Source organism: Schistocerca nitens, chromosome 8 (assembly GCF_023898315.1).
Source record: "Schistocerca nitens isolate TAMUIC-IGC-003100 chromosome 8, iqSchNite1.1, whole genome shotgun sequence".
Taxonomy (NCBI): Eukaryota; Metazoa; Arthropoda; class Insecta; order Orthoptera; family Acrididae; genus Schistocerca; species Schistocerca nitens.
In genome coordinates this window covers 351,943,844-351,965,190 of record NC_064621.1, presented here as the reverse complement: position 1 = coordinate 351,965,190, position 21,347 = coordinate 351,943,844, and the positions used below count along the sequence as shown (strand labels likewise).

General features: G+C 40.6%; 1 protein-coding gene across 1 annotated transcript in view; it reads left to right on the top strand.

The window, feature by feature from the left end:
* Window positions 1–1,126: 1,126 nt before the first annotated feature.
* The window catches only part of LOC126198587 (mRNA-capping enzyme), a 98,281-nt gene continuing 78,060 nt past the window's right edge, over window positions 1,127–21,347 (top strand). Inside the window, exons 1-4 of the mRNA XM_049935035.1 lie at window positions 1,127–1,651; window positions 2,264–2,456; window positions 4,344–4,455; window positions 16,984–17,087. Of these exons, the coding sequence (XP_049790992.1) occupies window positions 1,457–1,651; window positions 2,264–2,456; window positions 4,344–4,455; window positions 16,984–17,087 (604 nt within the window). The 5' untranslated portion in view covers window positions 1,127–1,456. The remainder of the gene's footprint in view (window positions 1,652–2,263; window positions 2,457–4,343; window positions 4,456–16,983; window positions 17,088–21,347) is intronic.

Here is a 21,347-nt window from a genome sequence, read left to right as displayed (position 1 = left end):
CCGCCAACAGACCGTCACGTCACATCAAGGTTCCTAAGAAGAAAGTTTCGACAGCGTCGTCTTCTGCTAAAGTTGGAAGTTAACCTACTTTCACCAGGATCACTCAGGCTAATAATAGGACTTGTGTCTTCTTAATTTTTGTTTTGTTATTGTTTTTTGTGTCCCTGGCGAATTGCGAATGTTCCATGGCGAACTGGAATTTGTCCCATTGAGTGGTCTTCCATAAACGAGATCAGATATCTGAAAGTGAAAAATTATTTAGGTTTTACAATAATAGAACAGAACTGGCATTATATTGCCTATAAATGAGAACTTAAGTTGATTAAGCAATTTTCATTAAATAGCATTTTAAATGAAAAAGTCAGCTCTAATGGAGGAGGAAAGTACAGTTCTTTATGGCGTTATTAGCTACATAAGGAAAAAACGTAATGTATAAGGTGAACAGAGTGTATTATCCCTTATTAATATTGTTTGACAGATTTTTATTTATATATACTAGCAAATAGATGTCAATGTTCTGAAATGTAGTTTCACTACTCAGCAGTTAACCACCCAATATTGTTCTAGAGCATAAATTATGAAATTTTATTTGGCCATTAGTCAAACTTTTTGGTCTTAGTCCATCAATTCTGATGTTATACTCTGACTTTTTATATCACGGTATCCTCACTTTTACCGTTCGTTACTGGCGTGACGCGGCGTGCCTGTAGTGACGGACAATGTGCATTTATCTTTCTACTCTGCAGGGGATTGTCTTCATAGAAACTCTTCAGTTTAATATTTGAGGCAATATTATAATTTTAACTGGCATTGTAATTAATCATTCTTTCGTAATATTCATTGTGTTGCACTTATATAAAATTAAATATAGAAGCAGAAACCACTGGCCACTGGGTAGATGGCACAACTTTCGATAGAGTTGTCATTACTTGAAAGTAACGCTTTCCTGTGGAAATGAGTATCGTATAAAATTCAGTGCCCTTGGGGCAAATGTTTATAGCTCTCGATGTGAACTTTTAATTTATTTCTGATGTGACTGTATTTCACAAAACTATCGAATCGTCGCATTCGAAATATTGATTTTGTGTGCGAGCGAGGGTCGTGATAATCTTTGGTGTGAGTAGCTCTGCGATTGCGATTGAGAATAGGAAGTTGTGTGTGCAGAAGAGGAAGGCTTGATGCTGTGCGAAAAAAAAGCAGTAATGGGAAGTGTTTTTTTTATTTGGAAACATATCGGTGATTTGACTTTTTGACCACACATTTTCTAGCGTCTAGTGCGATCAGGCATGGAGTAGACGTAGTTAAATTTGCAGTTTTTCCAATCATCTGACAAGTAAACAGACAAGCAAGTGACAAGACCCAGTTTTAAAAATTAAACTGTTGTTCTACGTGATTTTAAATAGTGTCGCAGAAGTGGAGAGCTTAATGAGAAATTGTGCGTGGTGAGAATTTAAGTATGAGTAATCATAATGATAGGTCTCCAGGCCCAATACCTCCCAGATGGTTACATTGCCCACGCAAAGCACACGATTTGGTAGCTAATAAATTCCTGGCATTCAAAACACCATTGAGTTCACGTTATGATGATCAAGTTCCCGAAGAATGCCGATTTCCACCTGAAATGATATTTGATTTAATGAAAAGCTACAAGGTAAATAATGTGATATATTTCATCAACTAGCCAGTTATGTTTACATCTGTTATAATTGAACTGTGTAATTTTTTTCGCTGTAAATAAATGTTATAAAAATACAGAATATAACTTTTGTTCAGTTATTTTCAATGCCTCTTAGAGCCTACTCCCATCAGCTGTAATGTGAATAAGGCATTAAAAAAATATTCAGATGTCACAAAATATGGATGTCTAAAGAAATGTATTTGTTCGCACTGACATTCTTACAGTAAAGATAGAAACATTTCCCTCTAATACATGAGACATGACTACACAATGCTTTACTATAGGTAGATCAACTTCATTAGTGACACAAATATTCGAAACAAAGTAATTAGCCTATGTATTGCTGCCACATCAACTTAAAGCAGTCTGTTTCAGACATTACAAATTATGGTACTAAAAATTTAATTTTATTTCCCTTTAAGCTGTTTGTTGGTTGGACAGATTACACCATTAGTGAATGTTCACTATTGATAATAATTATAAAATTTGCATACATACCATCTGATTTTCATTTGCTAGTATAATACACATTAATTTACTGCAAGTTGTGACTGGGATCGATTGTTAAAGCAATTTGTTATGCAGGTGAAAATAGGCCTTTGGATTGATTTGACCAACACTTCACGTTTCTATAATAAAGATGAAGTAGAGGAACATGGCTGCAAATATCTAAAGCTGCAGTGCCGAGGACATGGTGAGACACCATCGGAAGAACAAACGGCCACATTTATACGTATTTGCAGTCACTTCATCAGTCACCATCCTTTAGAAATTATTGGTAAGTAAGAAACTGCAATTAAAAAATCACTTACAAAAATGACTGCACTTGTGGCGTAGGTGCAGACATTTACATTGACACAGATTGAATTGTGGTAGTAAAAGTTGCCATATCTGGTGAAAAACTTGAGATTTGACCCAATGTGTGAGGAATAAGGGTATGGTCAAACTATTGGCCCTGCATCAACTTAGTTGCCCTACAAATACAGTTTTTGTTGACTTCGTTATTTTTAAACGTTGCTTTCATTTATGTTAAAATCCAGAATAATAAAAAGTGCACTGTCTCAAATACTCTTGACAGCCTTGTGTACTAATAAGTTATGTATGTGGTTCAGCACGCAGAAGTCTGAAAACAGCAGTAGCTTTATGCCCATAGTTGTATATGTATCAAACCACACTTCGGTGTACCCTGTAGTGTCTCACCTGACACCACAAATAATCGTGTAGGAATACTATTAATATATCGGGCGCACTACCAGTGGAACCTCCAGTTAGAAGAATTTTGCATTTACTCTGTAAGTTTTGTGCTTTGCTTTTGAAGCAAAAAAATAAAATAAAAGACCCCATTAATCAAAGGTGAAATATGATTTTTTAAAGAAAAGAAACTCTGTACGACAAATTCTGAACTTCTCAAGTGTATTTATTGTTAACAATATGTGTGCCTCCGATAACATAGTAATTTAACTATTAATTGTCTATTTAAGTTATCTGTGTGCTGCATATTTACAATTTTTAGCTGTTCAGCCAGTCTGTGTCTTCTCCATCACCACAAAGCAAGCTGATTTGGCCCTGGGTAAAGGAAAAAAATTAACTGGAACGTCCTCCTTTTACAGTATATGTACCATGTGTATGTGCTTTCTAAAGTATCAGTATGCTTTCGATCTGATCTCCCTTCCAGCATCTTTATAAGTATTTATGTTGTTACTGGAGCCTTCAGTGATAGCATTTCTGCTGACTCTTATAGCTGATAAATTTTCAAAAGAGGAGATTCTGAATCAGTAGTATCTGGAAGAGTCCATGACACTCATTTCTTCCTCGTCACAGCCTTCAACTTTTTCTTAATTGCCATCTTTGTCAGCTCCTCATTGTCCCCCTCACTGGTACATCACGTAGAGTGCTGACATAGTATTCAAGAGAACTTACCATTCTGTAATAAATTTCATCTGGTATATACTTGACTGATTCCTTTCTTTACTACTTGAACTGATGTTCATTTGTAGTGACCTCAGTATTGATGGCACATGATCATGTCCTTCATCTCCTTGCTATTGAGATCACCATGAGTATGCTATATTGTATACATTTACAGAAGAGGAGATCTTCCGGGGCTGTTTTTATATTAAGATTTCATCATTGTTTTTAATAGCTTCAAATAACGTTCACTATTTTCCTGAACTATGCTAATTTTCATGATTATAATACAATCTGCATTTTTTTTAATTTAAATGTGGAAAATTATAATGTTGTGAATATAATAGAGGGAAACATTCCACGCAGGAAAAATATATCTAAAAAAAAAGATGATGTGACTTACCATACGAAAGCGCTGGCAGGTCGATAGACACACAAACAAACACAATCATACACACAAAATTCTAGCTTTCGCAACCGTTGCGAAAGCTAGAATTTTGTGTGTGTGATTGTGTTTGTTTGTGTGTGTGTCGACCTGCCAGCGCTTTCGTATGGTAAGTCACATCATCTTTGTTTTTAGATATAAATTATAATGTTGACTACACAGCATGTAATAGTAACCAATACTGTACATGTACACTACAGAAGCATTATACAAAACTCCAGTATCAGTACTTCGTCTTTCACAACTGTAAAAATAAAATTAAAATTTGAATTTATATTTATATAAGTATGCTGTATGTTCCATATATTTCAGGTGTGCACTGTACACATGGCTTCAATCGGACAGGATTTCTGCTTGTATCGTATCTTGTTGAAAATATGGACTGCAGTGTCGATGCTGCTGTCAGGGAATTTGCACGCGTTAGGTAAGTTTATTTTATTGTAAGCCATCGCACACATATGAATTTTGTGAAATTCTCTTGCAATTTTTTCGTTTTTTTTTTTTTTTTTTTCATTTTAAAAAATTTGCTACTTATGATCATTCTCTGGTTAACGGGGGATTGAGTTCCTTTCTAATGATTTCTTTGTGAGCTTTCTTATTTTTTCTCTTCCCAGATTCCCTTCAAGTGTTCCCTGTACTGTTTGTTTCACTCTTCTGTCCTCTTACACTGTGTTTTTGTTTTCTGCCTTGTAGTTTCACATTCATGTTTGTTGATAGCATTCCTCAAATTTCCCTGAGCTGTCATGTCAACCATTGTCAATTCTATTTGACTGAGATCACCTTCAGCTTCATTTCAAGCCAATTCCTGGTGGTTGAATAATTTCTTCTAAGTAGCTGAAATGAAGAATTTGTGGCATTTTTATGCTGGGTTGTTACTATAGGGGGACTGTTCATGTCATCCGTAATGTACGGTACTGGGCTTCACCTTTGCCTCGTGACATAACATTGTTGTTTTATGTGATATCCTGGCTGTGTGGCATACTTGAAGAGGGTTTCTGGTAGTAAGTAACTTTGATGTTTCTTCATCATGTTGTTAGTGAGTGGTTGCAGTTAAACGTAGAGAGTGGTGAATTTTCATTTAATGGACTGGAATTTTTAGTAGTTTTCATTAAATGTCACTATGGTTGGTGATAATGACCAACACCATCAAATTTTTGTAACTGTATGGCTTGCTGGCCAAATTTGTATAGTGCATTGTGGGGTCAATGGAAGTGTCCAATTCCACCCATCGGCTTTGACCCGTGATGTAATGCTGTTGAGGTATGTGATGCCATGATGGCGCAGAGTTTAGTTTGTGAGTGTGGCATGTTTATAGGTGTTGTTTTGATGAGGTCGGTGGTGCTCTCTGGTGGTGTGTTTATGGGTTGCGTGTTATGTGGTGTATTGGGTTCAGTTGCGTGTTAGTCCTTGATGCGTTCTGTATTGCTCATGACTGTGTGTTTACGGGAATAGTTGTCAGTGAGTTAACAATTTAGTTTTTGTTGTGTCTAAGTTGTTGTTTGCTGTTTGTCGTTGAGATGTACAGACTTTAGTAGAGCCAGGATGGGGAAGGTGTAGGCACATTGGGTCGACAGAAGCGTCCGATCCCACGCGTCAGCTTTGACCCGTGACGTAAGGGTGTTGTCGTGTGTGACGTCATGACGGTGCGGAGTTTGGTTTGAGTGTGACTGTCTCCAGTTCTGTTTTATCTTATTTTATTTACTTTTCTGATCTGTTCGTTCTATCTCGTGACATTTTTTTTTTAATTTAAAAACACTTATTACTTATTTTAATTATCTGTTTCCTCCAATTTCTGTTTTAGTTTATTATATTTATCTTTCCGATCTGTTCGTTCTATCCCGTGAGATTTTGTTTTAAAAAAAAGACAAAAAACACTAATCAGCTACTGAAGCATCTTTATCTTCTATAGGTTGCAGGGGTTACGACCCCTGAGGAGGTGGGTGGGTATTCATGCATGGCTGTCTTCACTTACACGTTGTAGCTACGCAAGGCGTCTAAATTTGTTTATATTTATGTTGCCCCCCACCCAAAACACCCCATTTACCGCACTTGTCCGGTTAGTGTCATTAGGCTTCTTGTGGAAAGTGTGTGTGTGTGTGTGTGTGTGTTTTTGTTTCCGCCATATTTGTGACGTCATGGGTCAAAGCAGACGGGCGGGATCGGACGCTTCCGTATTTCCGGCACATTTATTTGTTCCAAGCCATGCTGGCACAAATTTATTATTTAAAAATACATCCAAGTTAATACAATTAACAGTTTAAAGGAAGTTTTAGCAAATAGAATTTTTTTTATCGTTCTCCAGAAGAACATGCAGCCCCACACTGAAACATTACATAAAGGCACTGTTAGTAAAAGGTATATGATATATCATGTGCAGTCATCAAGACCTCAAGAATACTGTTTTGGTTCAAGATAAGGTGGAAAAATTAAAAATGCAGATCTTCAAAACAACTTACAAATAAATAATTTAACACATCAGTTACAAAACCACACGAATTATTTCACACATACAGTCTATTACGAGCTCAACAGTCATTTCTGCCAGCTATGTGATACCTAAATTTGATTGGTACAGAATAAACACAGCTCAAAAGAATGATCTTCCAACATACTATAAAACAACTTTATAATAAAGATAACTGCTTTTTTCCATTCAAATTTGTGCATATCAGCTTTTTATACTAACAAGCTACAGTTGCTGCCTCTTACTTGCTACAGACAGACAAACACATCTGTCAATAAATGATTGATTAACGAGGTGGCAATTCAGAGCTAGCAACTTCTTGTAACAACTGATTCTCAAATGCTGCCACGAAAAACATTCTACAAAACAGAATCACACAAATTAAAGTTCCACTCACTACAAAATCCAACAAATCACGCAATATAAATAACAATGGAACTGAAAAACATTACACATTCAAGTGTGCTTCTCACTCACAACAGTCTTTTTAAGTGCATACACAGCACAGCTCAAAATCTATATCCCAAGCAATATTAGTAGAATTAGGAAATTTGCAATTTAAACGCACCAAGTTATTCCAAATCACAAAATGTTGGCTGCAAGTACCAACCCCATAATAAGTAATGATCATGAAATATAATAAAAGTATATGAAAATTTCGGCCTTAGCCAGGTGACGAGAACCACACGAATGCAGTTTCCTGTTACACTCGAGTGCTAGGCCCAACAAACAACAGCTGGTCATGGAGAACCACGCTAAGCAAGCGAGCATTCCGTCCTCCCCACATGCTCGCAAACAGCCATCTTATCGCAGTCCTTAAACGGCAGGCACCAGTGGACTCCCAGCCGCTTCCGTCCTGTCGCCATCCGACGACCAATCAACCAACGGCCTTCCATCTGCGTCGACCACGGCCCCAGCGCGTACTTGCACCATGCGGATCTGCCTGCTGCTGACTGCCAGCTCGTCCAACCGCGGAGTAACGACGAACCCGACTCAGTGCACAACCCAACAGCGACTGAGACTTAGAGCCGACTGACTAATGTGCGAGTGTCTGCGTTCTGACTGACTCTGTCGCCTCACTGCACCGACTCCCAGACTGAGCGACTAACCGACTGAACAGATTCGCCGAGACTGACTGACTGGTCCTCTCGCCATCTCCCGACTGAGCCGTCCTCCCAAAGCTCTTGCTTTGGGCACCAGCGCTCAGCGATCACGCCGTCTATCGCTGCAGCAAAAACAAGTGAATAATCTCATGGGTAAATCAAATGAGCTGAGCCGTGACACGGCTCAGTCGTGTGTGAATTTTTTTAAATTACTTTGTTCATACCTTTGTTAGGTATGGATACGACTGACAAATTGAACAGTACGCGTTTGTGTTGCAGATGGGGGACAATGCTTTGTCCCTCATCAAGTTTCTCCAGCTTTTTGGGCTTTTGGCCGTAGGGGTGAAGTGAAGTGCTCTGTCTGTCGGGAGGAAATGCAATTGACAAAAGTTCCGGTGTCTCGGACCAGGGATGGCTACATGTGAAGGTGCCATAGGGATATCATACGGTGCTCTGTAAGGTAAGGTTCCTGGTTCCAGTAGTCTAGGTTGGGCATGCGAGAAATTGTGTTAATGACTTATCATTTTTGTTATAGATCCTCTCACAGTTTCTGTGCACATGAGATTGGTGTGAGTGAGAGGTCTGTGCTTGATTGGTTTTCATTTTGTCCTGAAGTGTGTTCGGATTATATTAAGTACAGGGATAAATTGGGTGGGCCTGGGGTGGTGGTGGATGTTGACGAATCGCAGTTTGGAAGGAAGTAGTATGTTAGGGGTAAGTCTTTGGTTGGTGTGGGAGGGGGCGGGGGCTGTTGTATCAGGGGGTCGCTTTTCAGAATGTGTATATAGGGTTTTGGAGGGCAGACGAAAAGGGAATTAGTGGGATTAATTGAGGATTTCATAGAAGAGGGGAGAACCATAGTTTCAGACGTGTTTTCATCTTATAGGGAGTTCGGTGAGCGGGGATACAATCATTTAGTAGCTATTCATAGTGCTGAGTTTAAAAATTATGAGACCGGGGCCTGTATGAATACAATAGAGGGTTTTTGGGGGGCCGTGAAGTCAGTTATTGGGAGGGGGAAGAGGTGCTCTTCTAACCTTCAGTCTCAATTAGATGAGTACTGTTGGCGGAAGAGCGTCTCTGAGGGCTGTTGTTTTTTCTTAAGGGCAGTTAGTAGGATGTATAGTCCAAAGGTTGTTGGTTAGGGAGGTGTTGGGGAGGGGGGCTGAGGCTTGGGGGTGGGGAGAGGTTAGTTGTTGGCCAGGTTTTTTAGAGGTAGGTGTGTCGGTCGTGGTGTTTGTTTTGTAATTTTGTTGTGGAGGATCTCTTTTGTTGCAGTTGAGTTGTAGTGAGTGATTGAGATATTTTTGTTTTTATTTGTTTATGGATCTTTGATTTTGGGGGGAGGTTTGGGGAGGCCTGGGTGGGTTGGGATTCTTTTTTGTTTTTGTGTGGGTTGTGAGTTGTTTGATTGTTGCTATTAGTGATTTGGTATCGTGAGTTGCTGTTGTCCTATATAGGTCAAGGGAAGTGTTTGATTCCAGTTTGGTTTTTCTAGGGTGTTTTTTGTAGCAATGATTGTGGCGGTGGTGAAAGTTTTGGAGTTTTATAATGTGATATCAGTAGTTGCTGTTGAGCTATATAGGTCAAGGGAAGTGACTGATTCCAGAAGATACGGTGTGTAGTGGAATTTGGGAAGGTTGTGGGGTCTTTTGTGCCGTTTGGTACAGTGGCGTGTGTATATATTTAGTTTGTCCCCGCCCAAAAACCCCCAATTTCCCACGCTTGTCCCATTAGTTTCATTATATTTTTGGAGGAAGATGTGTGCGATGGTCTTTCAATCTATTTTCGTGTTTCTTGTCATGTTTATGTAATGGCGTCATAGGCGTGATACAGGAGTTGATGTGAATCATTGTTTGCACCACATTGGTGATGTCATGTGTCAAAGCAGACGGGTGGAATCGGACGCTTCCATGCCAAATACATGAATATGACTGCAGCTGCTGCTTCATTTTGTTTCATTCTTGTCTTTTTCGAAGGAATGTATGATTTAATTTATGTTAATTGTATTTATTTTTGTATTCTGTGTTGGGGATGGGCGTTTGTTGGTGGGTGAGTGGTTATTGGTGGGTGGGTGAGTAGTTATTGGTGGACTGTTTGTGGTTTAAGGAAGTTGGGATGGAATTTTTTTTTTTAGTGTTTTGTTTGCTAATGAAAGTTTGCTTTTTGGCTAAATTTAAGTATTACCTTGGATTGCTAGTGTGAAGTGGGGATGTGGTAATGCTTCTTGTGCACTATGTAGGAGCTATTGTCACATACCAACTGAAGTTGTGTCTCTCTTGGTAAATATGTGAACTAGATTGAAAGAAAGATAGATGTGGTGAAGGGCTGATCAGTATGGTAGCCCAGGGTGTATGTTAGATTGAATGTTACTTTGGTTGTGAGTTGGTGAAGAAAACTAGTTGTGGTGACAGACTGATCTGTAGGTATACACTTGAATGTGAACGTTTGGTCATTCTTTGGCAGCAGTCACTTTCAAAATGATTGTTTCAAAAATTTGGCGAGGTATTTTCAAAATGTTCAGATTCCCGAGATGGTGGTTAGGCAGTAACCTAAGAGCAGAAACATTCCATTTTGCACAGTGAGGTGACAAGTCTAGGGATACCTCCTAATACCATGTCTGACCTCCTTTTGCCGAGCGTAATGCAGCAACCCGATGTGGGATGGACTTGACAAGTTGTTGGAAGTCCCTTGCAAAAATATTGAGTCATGCTGCCTCTTTAGCCATCCAATTGTGGGAGTGTTGCCTGTGCAGGATTTTGTGCACAAAATGACCTCTTGACTATGTCCCATAGATATTCGATGGGTTTCATGTTGGGCGATTGGGTGGCCAGATCATTTGCTTGAATTGTCCAGAATGTTGTTCAACAATAGTGGCCCGGTGACTGGGTTCATTGTCATCCTCTGTGAATGGCTGCAAATGGTCTCCAAGTAACCAAGCGTAACCATTTCCACTCAGTGATTGGTCCAGTTGAACCAGAGGACCCAGTCCACTCCATGTAAACTCAGCCCACACCAATATGCAGCCACTGCCAGCTCGCACAGTGCCTTGTTGGCAACTTGGATCCATGGTTTTGTGGTATCAGTTCCACACTAAGACCCTACCACCAGCTCTTACCAAATGAAATCAAGACTCATCTGACCAGGCCATAGTTTTCCAGCCATGTGGGGTCCAACATTATGATCACAAGCCCAGCAGAGGCGTTGCAGGTGATGTGCTGTTAGCAAAGGCACTTGTGTTGATCTTCTGCTGTTGTAGCCCTTTAATGCCAAATTTCACCACACTGTCACAATGCATATGTTCATCACATGTCCCACATTGATCTTGGCAGTTTCTTCACACAGTGATGTTTGTCTGTTAGCCCTGGCAACTCTATGCAAAAGCCATTGCTCTCAGTTGTTAAGTGAAGACCGTCAGTCACCGCATTGCCCGTGGAGTGAAATAATACCTGAAATTTGGTATTCTCGGCACACTCTTGATGCTGTGGATCTCGGAATATTGAATTCACTAATAATTTCAGAAATGGAGTGTCCCATGCGTCTAGCTTCAGCTACTATTCCATGTTCAAAGTCTTTTAATTCCCATCGTGTTGCCATAGTCACGTTGTAAATCTTTTCACATGAATCACCTGAATAAAAATGACAGCCCTACCGGTGTGCTGCCCTTTTTTACCTTGTGTACATGATACTGCTGCTATCTGCATATGTGCATATCATTATCCCATGACTTTTGCCACATCAATGTATGTCAATGTATTACAGCATTCTGCACAGCTATTTTCACTCACTTGTCATGTAAGGTAATGTTATTGAAACTGTATGAGTTTGTGTGTTGCTTCTTCTTCTTCTTCTTCTTCTCTCTCTCTCTCTCTCTCTCTCTCTCTCTCTAGCTAATAGTGTTTACTTATGATTGGTGGGTATCGCATGTTTTTTTTTTTTTTTTCCACATATATGGCCCAAATAATGTTATTAGTATTAGTTTGCATTGAAGTAAGAGTTCCTGACTCATGGACCTTATTCTAGCTATGTTGGTCAAATGTCAAATGAAGTTGTCGATACCAGAACCAGTGTTTGCAGTGAGTTTAAGTTTCTTGGTACTGGGTACTTCAGTCTAGCTTCATAGGTCAAGTGAAGTCTTCAATGCCAGAAGGTTTGGTTTTTTTAAATAGTTATGTTTTGATACAATTTTTTGCAGATTTATTCTCTGGTATCATATAGTTCAGTTTACCTAAATAATTTATTTGAAGATGATGATACTAAATGGTGGTGTTTTTTGTGGGCTTTATGTAATGTTGGCGTTATTGATTTTTGCGTATGTTTCGGTTTTTATATATGTGTTAGACTAGGAATGACATTTGTTTTGTTTCTCCCTGCTCAAAACCCCCTAGTGCCTATGATTGTTCTGTTAGTTTCATGTTCTTCTTCAAATTATTATGATTAAATTTTGAATTTGCTTTTATTTTGTTAATTGTCCTTAATCTATGATGATGTTGTTGTTACCATATTGAGTAGCGGTGATATGGCTGTGTCCACCATCTTGATAATATCATTGCCTTGTGGCACCTGCTCAGTGTGCTGTTTTAAATTTGCAAACCAATTTTCCATGCCATTTTCTTAAGGTTTTCTATGGTGTCTGTGGCTTCTTCTCTGTCCCTTGCGAGAATTGCAAGATCCACTGCTAATGGCAGTCATCTCTTTTTTTATGTGCTTATTTGATTTCCTATGGCTTCTCTTTCTCATGCCCTGATAATTATTTGAGAATGCAGTTGAAAATTAATAATTTGAACTTGTCACACTTCTGCACATCAGCTTTTCTCTTCGCATAAGCTGTACAGGTAGTTTTGCATATTAGTAAATTCTTGTCATCTTTCAGATGTTTTGTTACTGCTGGAATTTGGTCTGACTTTGATCCTTCCCTCTGTTGTGTGATTGCGTATGATGTTGCCCCACCTTTGTTTCCTGCTTCTTGGATGGCGGATTTGAGGATGTTTAGAAGTCTTCAATTTTTGATAGTTTGGTTGATTTCTTGTACATTTTTTCCTTCTTGAGTTGTAGGTCTGAGCTTTATCTGTAGATGATGATGATGATGATGATGATGATGATCTGCTGATTCGACAAATTCCCTCCTTTGTTTTTTACATTAGAATTTCTGACATGTTTCTGTTAGAAGTGACCTCATGATCCATTTGGAATTCACCTAGCATACTGTTGAGTGTCTTTCAGTTGTATAATTTCCTCTTTGGTGTCAGAAACTACGTCAAATGATTTTGAGGCACCATTTCCCGCAGAAGTTTACCAATCGTTTATCTTGTTGTTTGCTCTCTTGTGAACTGTTTGTGTTCTTGTGGTTATTCAAATTGCCATTTTAAACTGATATCTGAGTACATCTCCTTCAGATAATGCTATTATATTTTACTGATAACTGATAACACAGTGCAGTCAGAGAGACAGTTTGCTACCAATTCCACACAGTGTGTGTTTCACTATTAAAAGCAAATATTCAAGTTGACTAAAAGTCTGTAAACCATGTAGTTCTTCTCTCACAGTAATGACATTATTGAAGTCAGGAAGGCATAGTTTAGTTGTAACAGATCTTCAGTAGAGAATTTGTGGAGTTGTTGCAATTTATGCAACTGAAGAAGATATGCTGGTGCCCTCGTCTTCAGTACACGCATGCAGCGGAATGGTGTAAGACTAATGTGTTGCAGATGTTACTTCAAGCAGTCATATTGGAGTGCAGGCCTATAACACTGGTACTGAATGTTATGAAACATCAGCAATTGTGGTGCAAATGATGCATAATTAGTGTCAGGTAAATTTGTGTGTAAGCTCTTCTTTCACTATTTTAAGTCGTTTGTCATTCTTTGTTTCAAATTTTCGAGGCTACATCTCTAACTTGTCATAGAAAATTATCATTTATGATGCCACTATGACTAATGCCCTCGTTATGAGTCACCACCTCTGCTGCAACCCTTACCATTCCATTTTCTTTAATGCTGCAATATTCTTCTATCCATATGAGGCTGATCTGTTGATCATTGTATAATTACATTAGCAGTCAATGTAACTGAATGATTATCTTCTGTACTGTATAAATACTTTAGGAAAGGAAACACATTTTTCCTTATCAACACCACGGAAAAGGTAGACTGCTACTCACTACATAGAGGAGACATTGAGTCACAAACAGGCAGTGTGAAAAATAATGCTAAAAATATTTTGTCTTTCAGATAAAGTCAGACTTCAGAAGAAAATTCACACATGTACACCCAAGAACAACTCATATACACATGGCCACTGTCACTGGGCACTAATGCCTGACTACAATTGCGTCTGACATGAGCAGCAGTCTAGTTGGGGTGAGCAGTGATAGTAGAGGTGTGTTGGGTGGTGATGTGAGAGACAGCAGTGTAGGTTTGGGGACACACACTAGTGCTGCCTGAGGGAGCCTGTAGGCAGATGTGGTGGGGACAGGATAGGACTGTTACGTGCAGCACTAGTGCTGTGGGGAGGGAAAGGTGTTGGAGAGAAAATAGGGAAAAGAAGAGGATGACTGTGTAGATGTGTTGAGGACAGAAGGCATGTTTAGTACTGGAATTGGATGCTGGGAAGGGGATAGGCAGTAGGAGTACAGAGACTAGCAAAGTTGGGGGAGGGGGGACGGGTTTACAGCAACAAAGGATGTGTTGTGGGAAAAATTTCCACCTGCGTGATTCAGAAAAGCTGGTTTTGGTGTGAAGAATCCTGATGGCACAGGCTGGTAAACAGTCATTAGAGTGTAGCACATCATGTTGGGTGGCATGTTCAGCAATTGGGTGGTCCACCTGTCTCTTGGCCACAGTATGGCATTGGACATTCATGCAGTCAGCCAGCTTGTTAGTTGTCATACCCATATAGAATGTGGCACAGTGGTCGCAGCTAAGTTCGATAAATCACATGGCAGCTTTCAGAGGTGGCCCTGCCTTTGATGGGTAGGAAATGCCAGTGACAGGACTGGATTAGGTGGTGGTAGGAAGATGTGGAACAGGTGTTTCTAGGTCTGTTGCAAGTGATATGGCCTACGAGGCAAGGTGTTGGGGGTAGGGGTGGAATAGGGATGGACAAGGATATTGTGAAGATGGGGTGGATGGCGGCATACCAATGTGGGATAAGTGGGGAGAATAGTTCTAATTTTAGGGCATGATGATAGGTATTCGAAAACCTGGCAGAAAATGTGATTCAGTTGCTCCAGTGGTTAGCAGTACTGAATCAGCAGAAGAGTGCTCCTTTGTGGCCGGACATTGGATATGTTCAGGATGGTAAGTGTCTGGTGAGACAAAACATAGGAGGTCTCCCACCCCACCCCTGCTGTCAATCCCATGCCTCTTCCTTAACCCCCACCCCCCACCCCCACCCCCCCTAAAAAAAGACAAGATGCATCTCATATTGTTATGTGAATTTTCCGCTTCTGATGAAGGACTTTGTCTGAAAGCTGAAATATTTGTAGCGTTCTTTTTAATTGTGCTTATTTGAGACTCAGTGCCTCGTGTATGTGGCGAGTAGCAACCAGTCCTTTCCATAATTCTGTTATTCCACTGGACAATATTTAATTTTTGTCTGCTTCTCTTTCATCCCACAGGCTAGTGCCATTTGCCGTAGGTACTATTCTCTGTTGTATTAAATTACTCTTTGTTCATCCTTTTCTTTCTTATGGTTTATTGTCACACTCTTTGACATCTGAGTATCCTGCATCTCATCTGTGCACAGTGCAGTGTTACATGTCTGCACTGATTGTAGTTGCAAGGTCTCATTCCCACATTCTTTCTGCCAATATAATTATCCTGGGATTTTCAAATTGATCACACTACCTTCCTCATCTTCACATATTTTTGCCAGTTTTCCTGTATTTTTGTGTACCATATATTCTTTGTTAACCCCATACCTAACAATTCCCTCCCCCTTTTTCCCTAGTTTAAGCACACACCTTACTGACTTTACCTAGTCGAATGACACATGATGGCTCACTCTTTACGCATACCTACCCAGCAACCTGCATGCCTCTCCATTATCATCTTTCTATTTATTGTTTCATTTTTACCTTGTCCTGCTTTTAAGTTAATTTTATTTCATTTTTGTTTTTCGCTAGTGGCTCTACTTACTTGCATTTCATCTTTGGCCACCATACTTCATCCATTTTGTCCATTTGGTGATCTCCCCACATATTTTTACTCATCTTGTATTCCCAGTAAGGATTCTTGCTGCTTCCATCTGCACCAGTAGTAGTGCAGGAAAGTTTCTGTATCCCTAGCCAGAACCCAGTCCACATACTGTTCCTGCCTTGTCGCCTAGCTCCTCCCAAATCAAATTACCCACCTGCAAAACCATATAAATCAGGCCCAAACTTCCTAGAATTAACTCCTCTCCATCTGTAACATTCTCCTGCTCTGCAATCCTAAATTCCAGCATCCCTTCTCTGATACTGAAAACCCCTGCTCTCCAGGAACTATATCACCTTGAGCCACATTACTTCAAAAAACTGTCCAAGCTGTTCACCTTTAACTACCACTATCCACCACCACTACAAGAGCCTCTATCAAACCTCCACCATATCACCTCATAGCTGCCAAACCGTGCCTGTCATGAACCTATCCTACAAAAGTATCAGTCCTTTCCAAAGGCATTACCTTTTGCCTCACACTTAAAATCAAATATGCTATGCTTGTTAAAGACTTTCTCTCCTTCTCCTAGTCCCTAAGTGGAAACACTTTTTCTCCTCTGACCCTACCAGTCAGATGCAATCCAAAACCGATATTGATCACAACCTAATTCAGTTTACTCTTCCATCCAACTGTGAATCAGCCCCACTACCCTCCAATCACTCCCTGTTAATTTTCCTCACCTGGTTCAGATTTGCTGAAGACATCATGATGTGGACTGAGGGTAATGACACACTATCCACATCCAGAACCTCAGCACTCCCCCTCCCACAACAGCATTCCACTAATTACCCAACCCACTTGGTAACCTACCTTGCCTCTACCACCCACTGAGCACCCAGTAGCAGTTGTTCTGTGTGTGTGTGTGTGTGTGTGTGTGTGTGTGTGTGTGTGTGTGTGTAGGGGGAGGAGCATGTGCACATGCACGAGAGAGAGAGAGAGTTTTTGCTGTGTGAATGTGGTGTTTTCTCTTCTTTTTCTCCACTTCTGGAGGAGGACTTTGTCTGAAAGCTGAAATATTTCTAGCATTCTTTTTCATTGTAACTCAATGCCTCCTCTATGTGGTGAGTAGCTATCAATACATTATGTGTTGTTGTTGTTGTTATTGCCCCTATCAGTATTTTCTACAAATTATGTTTTTTAATTTCATGTTTACTTTGTGTATCAATATTTATGATGTTTTTTCACAGACCTCCAGGAATTTATAAGCATGATTACCTTTTGGAACTTTTCAAAAGATTTGAAGATATTGCAGACACACCAGCCCCACCAGAACTTCCTGACTGGTGCAGAGGTATTGTTTGCTGCATTATATGTAATATACTGTTGTGCTTATCATACTATAAGTTTTTTAATGGATGCTCCAGTGTTATTTAATATACAGATGTTGAAAAAAACTCATTGTCACTTTGTAGCTTCTTATACAGGATGGACAAAATAAAACTGTCCAAGAGGATAAGCCATAAGACTGATATGGGTTTTTAGGTCGGTAGTTTAGAATTTAATGTCAAGACAACAGTGAAGTTATTAGAGATGCAGCGCAAGCTCGGATTGTGAAAGGATGGGGAAGGAAATTGGCCTTGCCTTTATCAAAGGAACCATCCTGGCATTTATCTGAAATGGCTTGAATAAATTGTGGAGATCATAAATCTGAATGGCCGGACAGGGATGTGAATTGCCACCCTCCCAAATGCACCATCTTGCTTGGTCGATGTGAGTTTGATGTTTATAATGAGCTGCTGCTTCTTTCTATCCAGTCTTTAGGCCTGGTCGCCTGTTACAGTCTCGTTCCATCTCCTTGCTGGTCTTCCTACATCTCTTCTGTATTTTGGTTGTCGTTTGAAGTTTTTTCTGGGGAATCCAGCCAGTCTTTGTCTGTGGTACACGATTTTTCCAAGATGTTCTGTAGTTCAGTACTGTGTTGAGATTTGGTTTCTCTTTTCCTTCATAGTGTGTAGCTAGCTGTCCTCAGGAATCACAGCTCGGCACTCATTATCCTCCATCTCTCATCACTATGGACTGCCCAAGCTTCACTGCCATACAAGAGGGTAGGGTTAGCTGTGGTGTTTAATAGTTTTGAGTCTGGTGTGTCAGTGAACAAGAGATGGTGTGAAAATGCTATTTGTTAGCTCTGTGACTTTTATGAAGTTTGTGTGGACAGGCAGCCATGTACACCTGTTCTCCATGATCCACCAGTGACAGATTTGCAGCTTCACATCAAATTCCTTTTCGCTCATCTTGGGCCGACTCTTGGGGTTGGCGATCCCACTTTCTAATAATGTTGTGTGATTAAAGGACCTCCCACCATGTGGCTTTCTTCCCTCCGTCTGTCGTGGTGGGAGTTTACCATCCTCTTCTGTCTTTGTATCAGCCATACCAGGTTGACCCATGGTTTGTAATGAGCCCCGCCCCCTCTCTTACAGATGAAGGGACCCTATTCTGGTGATCCATATTTTTTCTGGACTGCCCCTGCCTTCAGGGCTTTCACACTAAACGTGCTCTCCCAATCTCCTTGTCACAAGTGTCAGCAGACAACCAGCACATGGCTACATCCATCCTGAGTTTTCTTCATGAAAGTGGTTTGTCATCCCAGGTGAGAGTATCTGAATGTCCCCCCAGAGTGGGAGCCCCTTGGTTATTGTGTGCATTGCTTTGAGGTACCTTTGGCCTTGCCTCCACACCAGCCAGGTCCCCCCCCCCCCCCTTTTGTGATGTTTTTTCTGGTCTTTTGTGCTGTTTTGTTTCCCCTTTTCACATGTCTTCTTCCACTGGTGTTGTCCCCATTGTGTCTCTTGATCTTGTGTCATGAATTGAATGGGGTGGTGAGAGTCATGCATAGAATTTCTGGCCATCTTGGATTGTGAGACCAGTGACCTCACCATTTGGTGCCCCCTCCCCCCAAATATACCATTCTGTGACTTTCTGTTGCACATCGTTTTCTGTAATGTAAGTGTAGTTGTCATCTAGGTATTTAAATATTGATACTTGTTTGAGGGTTGTGTTCTCTACTGAAATTTTATTTCTCTTGGGAACTTTCCCAGTGAAGGCCATAACTTTGGTTTCATTAAGGGAGCTCTCCATGTTGCCCATTTTTGCTGTTATGTCCAGGTTATACTCTTATCTCTGTAGATCATCCTGGGATCTTCAAAAAATACCTGCTCATCTGCAGACAGACAATAATGAACATCACAGTCTTTATGAGCTTCAGAACATATTTGTAACAGTCTATACCCAGTAAGTACATACAATCAGTTCCAGTAAAATGGAAAAAAATATCATAAGGTTTTTGATTGAACATAGTTTGTTAATTCAGTTTTTAAAAGATTTCATACAGTACCTTGGTACTTTTTAATTCAGTGACTTCATCTTGCCAGCCGAAGTGGCCGTGCGGTTAAAGGCGCTGCAGTCTGGAACCGCAAGACCGCTACGGTCGCAGGTTCGAATCCTGCCTCGGGCATGGATGTTTGTGATGTCCTTAGGTTAGTTAGGTATAACTAGTTCTCAGTTCTAGGGGACTAATGACCTCAGCAGTTGAGTCCCATAGTGCTCAGAGCCATTTGAACCATTTTGACTTCATCTTACATACTGGCACCAGCAAGGTGCACAACCATCTGTAATTCACATGAATATTAATATTGCAGACAGGACAATAATAACTACTTACTAGGTCCCAAAACAATAACAAGTGGAGTAATACTAATGGATATGTAGCCCCCCCCCTCCCCTGGTTAGCCGTGCGGTCTAACACACGGCTTTCCGAATGGGGACGGAGTGCCTGGTCCCCGGCACAAATCCGCCCGGCAGACTTGCGTCGAGGTCCAGTGAGCTGGCCTGTCCGTGGATGGTTTTTAGGCAGTTTTCCATCTGCCTCGGTGAATGCAGGCTGGTTCCCCTTACTCCGCCTCGGCTACACTATGTTGGCGATTTCTGTGCAAACAAGTTCTCCACATACGCATACCCCACCATTACTCTACCATGCAAACATAGGGGTTGCACTCGTCTGGTGTGAGACGACACCTTCCACTGTCTCCACGTCTCTTCCACATATATGTATGACAAGTTTGTCATGATAGGTTAAATAAAAGTTTGATTTGTACATAACACATTTATGAAAACACATTGGCTAGTATCAGACTATACAAACACTTTGTCCAACAGCAGAATACTTGTTCCTTGCTCTCAGAGCCCCCTTTCCCTGACAACATATCCACCAGTTGCAGAGGGTGCATTTACTACACTGTTTCAATTTAAAATATACTTTTGACCGCATATATAGCTTCACTGCACAAAAGAATTACAGGGCCACCTTTTTGAAACCACATTATTTTCTGCCATTGCAATGTAGAAGTTCACAATTTGGCTCAAAGGTGTCCACAACCTTCCTCTGTAATGGTGCAAGAGCGCAGCACCCTGCAATGTCACACTCAGGCTCACTTCAAACAGCATTGTGTCAACTTTCGCAAAAAAAAAAAGAAAAAAAGGGGGGGGGGCAGAGCTCAGAAGTTCATGTAAGGTGTAATAACATTGTTGAATGATGTCACATTGGCACCAAATTTCACCATAACTCTGCCCATTGACACTGTAGACATGTCACAGAATGGGAAGATAATCACACCTCTCTCTTTCTTCCCCCCGCCCACTACCCCCACCCCCTTACCTCATCTCAGTCCTCCTCTTAACACCTCCCCAATGGAGGTCAGAATTGTGACATGCAACACTGGTCTCACCCGTTTTCCTTATGGTAGCTGAGGAAGTATTTCAGACACACCGCTACTCAGGATCGACACAAAAAGGCCTCAGGAGATGATGGCATAAAGGGAGTCAGTGAAGCCACCTCTACCATTGGGGCATTATTTACACACATTTTAGAGTCGAAAATGACTGTTTGCAGTGTGGTGGGTAACAATATGAGGTTCTTGACAACCTTTGACACTGCTGGCGTTCCCCCAATGATTAACACTTACCTAAAGTCATTGTGGGGTTGCAACCCCATTGATCATTATCTAACCCCTTTGGAGTGCAGTGCGACCACAATTTTTGTTGTGATTTACAGGGTGGAACCAGTAGGGACTATTCAAAACCATTCAGTGAAGAAACAGTCATTTTCGGCTGCAAAATGTGTGTAGATGACTGCCACAAGGGAAGGGGTGGTTTCATTGATGCCTTTTATGCCATCTGCTGAGGTGTTTTCGTGTTGATTCTGAGTGGCTTTGTGTCTGAAATGTTTTCCTCAGCCTCACATAAGAAAACAGCGCAGTTTCAATGGTTGGGGGGAGGGGGGCGGCATGACTCTGATATCTATTGTCATTGCAGAGCTGTCAAGCAAAGGGGTGAGATGGGGATAAGTGGAAGTGTGAGGACATTCCCATCATGCGACATGTCCATAGTGCTGTTGGGCAGAATTGTGGTGAAATTTGGTGCCAATGTGACATCATTAACTTACGTTACACCTCACATGAACTTCTGAACTCTGGTCTATTTTTCACTTGTATCAACACCTTTCTGTGTGTAATATTACATAGGATTTTTGTTGGCACCATTGAGCCCAATTTCA